We start from the raw sequence: 5,984 nt of genomic DNA, 5'->3' as shown, positions 1-5,984 counted from the left end.
GCAATGGGACAGGACATCACTGCGGCCCCCGTTACCACATCAGTGCCAACCCCGTGGTGGCTTTGCATGTGGGGGTGTACCTTGGCTCTTGCACCCAGCTTGGCCTGAGACGGAGGCCCTCCGAGGACGGGGACGCAGATCAGCGTTCGTCCTCTGTGTTCCTCCGTTGCGTGACACGTTGGCGTGTGACTGCCGCAAGGGGTAGGTAGCAGAGACACGAGGGCGATGGCGGCCATGCCTCTGTCCTGCACTACCATCTTGTCACTGCTTTGCCTCTCCATGCCCAGGCTCTCATCCCATGCCATAGTTCAACCCTGCGCCATCTCCCAGACTTGGACCGGGCCCTAATCTTCTCTTGTCACTGAGTCTCCCTGCTGCTATTGCTGTCCCAGCGGAGCCACGGCACTCCTGGACACTGCTGGTTGTTCGCTGTGCGAGACTCTCCTATAAGTGCATCTGGGGAGGTGAGAGCCATAAGGGAGGCGTGTGCTCCCCATCGAGAGCGAAGCTCCCGCTGTGCAGAGCTCTGCAGTGATTCAGGCCCCAGACCGCGTGCTGGTCTGCACAGAAATAAATTTTGCTATTTGTGGTGCTAAAATTGAAATCAGTAAGTCACAGACCCAGGGCCCTCTGGTTTTCCTGGCATGGATAAATTGTTTTTTCTAGTGTTCATTTATTCATCCTACGTTTCAGAACTAACCTTATTGAAAATCAACACAGTAGGGCCTCAGTGCCTAAAGGAAGAGTTTTAAAAGTAATGCAGACCCAGAAAACGTGGACAACTGGCAAGAGCTCGCTGCATCTCAGCCCAGACACAGTATTAAGGCAGCTTTTCAGCAGTATGGTGTTGAACGAGTGACAGAGTTGGTGTAACTACCTCTCCTTTCTAAGGCAGCCGTGGAGGCCTTTGTCAGCGCTGCCCATTGAAGGCTGTTTGATCAGCCCCATCTGGAGCTGTTCGGTGCATACCGTATTGATCCGCAAGCGCTGACATTAGCAGGCATGCCATGTAGCAGCATTTGTATAATATGGATCAATACTCATTAGGTACAGAGGGCACAGAGCTCTGCAAGCAGCAGAAGCCTGTTTGGTAGCAGAGCTTCTTCCAGAAAGACAACATTGAACTCCGGGTGACCTTCGGAAAGCCCTGGCCAAGTTGTGTTTGCAGACCTTTTCCTCCACCCGCCCCTGTTGTCCTCTCAAAGTTCCTCTCAAGACCTGAAGTCCTCAGAATGCCTCTTCTACCCTTAATCTGCACATTTTACTTGTATGTTAGCAGCATCTGTAAACCATCATGAAACTGCTTGCTCATAGTTGGTGGTATTAAATGCTGTTTGAGAGCAAAGAAGTCCCATTTGATGGCCATTTTAGTAGAAGTCCATGAACCTCATTCCTACCAGCCAGAAGTGCTTCCTCTGCTTCTTTCAGTTCATGTGCTGAACTGACTTCTAAACTGTCCCAGGCCAGATCAGATGTCCTTTTTTACTTCTTCAGAGAAGGAAGAAAGAGGCAGAAGGACCTGTGCACAGTGGGCTGAGCTCTGTTCATTGACATGCTTCACCAGTGGCCCTTACACTGCTGAAGTGAACCTGGGTGGCCACTGCTCCTCAGAGCCAGAAATTCTGAGCAGCCACCACAGGTGCAGTGCCCGAGCTGGAGATGCAAGAAAAAGCAGAAAGCCACAAGCCGCGTGAGGATTTGTAGCAAGTGATGTTCATGAGCCGAGTCTTAAAGACCAGACTGGAAGATGGCATGGGAAAGCCCCCAGCCCCAGTGAGTGATTAAACCAGTCCCCACTCCGTCTGAGTACAGAACCTCCCATTCTACTGCTTGCCAGTGACTGGGATTCTGTAATGTCCAGAGCTTGGAGCAAAGGAGACAGTCCTCGACATTTCCAACTACTTCACTTGAATTCCCTTAACCAAGATCATCCAGATCCTTTGTGTTCATCCAAGAAACTGTTTACTGCCGTTTATAATGAGCCAGGATGATGAGGAAGTAGCTGGAGATTCACTTCCTCAACTTTGTAATGTGGTTGGAAAATATTTAGGCAATGCCATTTGCAGTCCTTGCCCAGGCTAGGACTGAAAAGCAGCAGCCGTGGCTCTAGCTCCATGTCTGCAGAACAGCACTGCTGCTTGAGCTCCCGTAGCTACATGAACAAACTTAGAGAACTACTGTGACGTCGAGCATTTAGACCTCTCCAGCATCATCAGTGTAGTCTCAGCCAAAAAGAAACCTTTATTTTCCAAGAAGGCACCTGTATGACCAAAAGTAGCATTTCAGTTTGCAGATCTGGTTTTATCTGTACAAGATCTCCACAGCGAGCAAAAAGACGGCTCAGTAAAAGAGGCTGAAGAGTTGAGTGACATCTTCGCCTGTGGCGTGACCACCACGTCAAGTCACTCTGCCTGCCTGCAGCTCGGCGCCTTCTTGGGTCGTGTCCTTCTGAGGTGGCAGGACCTGCTCAGAAACGTGGGCCCGTCACGTGCAGCAGGACCCCACTGCAGGGCACCGCTGTACGGCTGTTCTGGGGGGTGGCACAGGGAGGAATTTGGCCTAAGACAACGTGCAGGTGCAGAATAGGAGTTGTTCCTGCCCCCCAGCCCTGACCGCTCTGGTAGCTCAGACTTGTTCGTTGCTGTTGGAGCAGCGTGGGAGAGGGCTTGCTTGGAAGGAAATTCTCCTCTCCAGCTTGATGACCATTTCTGTTACAGGTTTTTCTTTTGTTATGGTTGTATGTTTCATTGTAGGCCCCTTCTCCTGTGAACCCCAATGCCCTGGACCGCACTGCTGCTTGGCTTTTGAATATGAACATGCAGTTTTTAGAAGATGAAAGCATTGACCCAGATTCCAAGCACAGGGATAAGCTCAGGAATAAGGACGAGCTCAGCCAAGCAGAAAAGGTAAAGCCTGATTGGATTGAAACAAGTTTCTAAATAGAGAGAGAATTTCCTTGAATGTCGTTCATCTGAGCAGCCTGGGGACAAGGTGGGCTGTGTGGCACGGTCCTGCCCAGGAGAGAGGGGTGTCAGCTTGCTCTGTGCCTGGCTGCGCAGCCTCACGGAGCACTTCTGGGGAAGGTTTCGGAGGTTTTCACACACTCAGTGACTGGAACTACCCAGGAGCCAGGAGTCAAGTGCTGGTGCTGCTCTGCAACAAACTCTGAAGCCAGCCAGTGCCTGCTCTTTCCCCTATTCCTAGGCTCCCCGGCTGCAGGGGGAGAAAGCTTAAAAAGTGAATTAAGCACACCTACAAAAGAGATGAGAGTAAGGTACAGGCAGCCTCGTGCCTCACAACGGGGACGTAGAGCAAGAAGCAGCTTCCACATCAAAAGACTGTAAAGAGACCTAGAAAATAAGTCCAGATTCTGGTCTCAGAGACAGCACTGGGGCCTGGGGTGACGTCAGTGGTGCAATGACTCTGCCCCAAGCTTATGGCTGTGTCACACAGACTAGGGCCTGACCAGTCTGGGGCTCTGTCAGGAATGCAGTTCAGAGTATTCAGTGGGAGAAGCAGGGAAGAGACAGAGTAGGGGTGATGAAGGATGGTTAGAAATAAGGATCCAGGTATCAAGAGCTGAGAAGATCCCATCTTTGCTTACCGCTGCTTCTGCAAGATGCTTTCTCAGCAGCCTGGCTCTGCCAGGACCGCTGCAGTTGGGCACAGTTAGCATTTGGGATGTATACTCAAAGTGCTTCTCTTCTGTCACACCAGCCATGTGTTACCACTCAGTCCCACAAAACTGCAGACATCACCTTCCCTGAGCCTCTTTCCTGTTTTTCCAGCACAGACATGGTTCTGTTTTTGTTACGATAGCCTTCCTGTTCTCATTTTGCTGTGCTGTATCATTTTGGGACTGTCACCTGATAAATTCAAGTGAAATGCCAAAGGCAGGTATCGTAGGGACTGGGAAGTACAAGGTGACAGCTCCCAGCTGCCCCAGGAAAAGCACGGCAGAGTTTTGTGAGAGTTCAGCCCATTTCGTAATTTCTTACTGGCTTTCTGCTCCTTAGGTATTCCTTTAAATACACAGACATGAACTGATCAGATAGCAGCTGACACAGGAAAATGTACACGTTTAGCAGACTGCAGAGGTACAGAACCTTGAATACCAGCTAAGCAGAGACAGCAGTAGGCAGCAAATCAAAGAGAAGGCGTTCTTGGGCTGGTGCATCGGGCACTGGGTTATTGCTGCATTTGGTCACAGAAAGGCTTTGAAAAGGGTTCAGTGCTCATTCAAGTCTGCGGTGGAGAAGACAGTGTCAAGCTTTGCTGTTGCAGTGGAACTAGAGTGAGGTGAAGCACCAAAGGACCACACGCTGAGAAACGTGTGCTGGCCTTCTCCAGCTCCCGCAGGCAGGCAGATGGCCCTCCGGTGTGGGCGCTGGGCATGCCAAGCGTTGTCACTAGCCCCTTCCTGGCACCTGGAACGGGCTCAGCTTTTACCAGGTGGGCGCTCACAGGGACTGCTCTGTTTCCGTGCCAGCCCAAGGGGCTGCTGCCCGCCAGGACGTGGCAGGCTCGCCCCGCTGTGCGGGGGGGCCTCGCCAGCATGGGCCCTGCTCAAGGTAGATGATGGTGGGATTACGAACTGTGACGGTATTGCAGCAAACTGGCCCCTGTCCCAAGTTCAGAGGGAGCCCCCACCCCCAGAGCCCCGGTCTCACTCCCATGCGGCACCTTTTGTTACCTGCTGTCACATCGGTCGCTGACATTAAAGATCGCCATTAGCAGAATCTCCCTCCCCATTCCTGTAAGACGTGAATGGTAACTGAGAATGAGACAAGTGTTCTAGAGACAGGAGCGACTCCTTCGGTCTCTGAGGCCTCTCCTGCTATCATTTGAGCTCACTTACGCTGCTGCTATTTTAAGGCTAGGGTAGGTATGTAATATTTCCTGTTCAAGCAACTCCCTTCTGTCTGACTTTACTGTTCCTGTGTAACTGTATGGGCGCTTGTGTTCCCTCATCGCTGCAGGTTACATGTGCAAACTGTGTTTCCGTGCCGCGGTAAAAGCTTTGCTAAAGGAAAAAGAGTGATCTGTTGTGGCAGTCCCTGCCCAGGCAGAAGGAGCTCAGAGTTCCTGCCCATCTGCCTGCCACGGCTCGAATGCTTTGGCAATTCAGGAAGACCATCAGCATCGTAACTTTTCAATCCTCAGGAGTCATTACAGTTACTTCTGCTGTCAGCCAGTCAGTTAGTGGAGTGATATTAGGAAAGCAACATGGATTTATATGAGCTGGGGGTCCCTCTGACCGGTACACGGGGACCGGCTGTGTTCCCCTCTCACAAAGAGCTGATCTGCTGGTCAGACTCCCCAGCAGGACTCTCAAAACTGGGGCACAGCCAAGTCCATCATTTGAGTGCTTACACAGGTAGCGATGGCCAAAGCGAAGGCCGTATTTCCAGCTAGCCAAGTCAAGGCACAATTAAGCACATCTCTGTCAGTTCACGAATAACACTTGTGGCTTTGTAACAGACTTCATGACTCAGATTGAAGTCTTTTTCCCATATCTGATGCTTTAAAAGCAGCTTGTCAAATTAGCAGCTGCATGTTAATTATTCTAAGGTTATTCCAGTTGAGATTTTTTTTTTTTGAGATCATTTCCAAAGATAATTTTTTGAAATTAAAGCATTGGGGTGTTTTTGTACAGATACACACTGGATTTTCCTTTAGCAAAGCAAATTGTACTGAATGCTGTGCTTCTGCAATAGCTGAACCCAGTTTTACTGAGTTAGAAAGCTCTTAATTTTTTTGATTGCTTGATGTGATTCTTCTGCTGCCGATTTTTAGCTTCATCTGAATGAACAGTACAGCTGTGGGGTCTTGGCTTCATGCAGCAGCTCTTCTCGGATTGAACCCTGGGCGGACAAGCGATTGTGGTGTTTAAAATGCTGGGCCCCAACAGGCAGTAGTGCCCCGCACACGCCGGCGAGTTGCACTCGCCTTGGTGAAGGGTGACCGCGTCGTGCCGACGCGGC

The 5,984-nt window shown here is 50.7% G+C and overlaps 1 protein-coding gene across 2 annotated transcripts in view; it reads left to right on the top strand.

Moving 5' to 3' along the window:
• Nucleotides 1-2,757: 2,757 nt before the first annotated feature.
• The window catches only part of LOC104625590 (disabled homolog 2-interacting protein-like), a 6,948-nt gene continuing 3,721 nt past the window's right edge, over nt 2,758-5,984 (top strand). For both annotated transcript variants that reach the window (XM_010293257.1, XM_010293258.1), the window contains exon 1: nt 2,758-2,906. In XM_010293257.1, coding sequence (XP_010291559.1) covers nt 2,811-2,906 — 96 coding nt within the window. In that variant the 5' untranslated portion in view covers nt 2,758-2,810. The remainder of the gene's footprint in view (nt 2,907-5,984) is intronic.

This window comes from Phaethon lepturus, unplaced genomic scaffold, assembly GCF_000687285.1.
Source record: "Phaethon lepturus isolate BGI_N335 unplaced genomic scaffold, ASM68728v1 scaffold41948, whole genome shotgun sequence".
NCBI classification, from domain to species: domain Eukaryota; kingdom Metazoa; phylum Chordata; class Aves; order Phaethontiformes; family Phaethontidae; genus Phaethon; species Phaethon lepturus.
The sequence above is the reverse complement of the archived record's forward strand: the minus strand, read 5'-3'. Positions and strand labels throughout refer to the sequence as shown.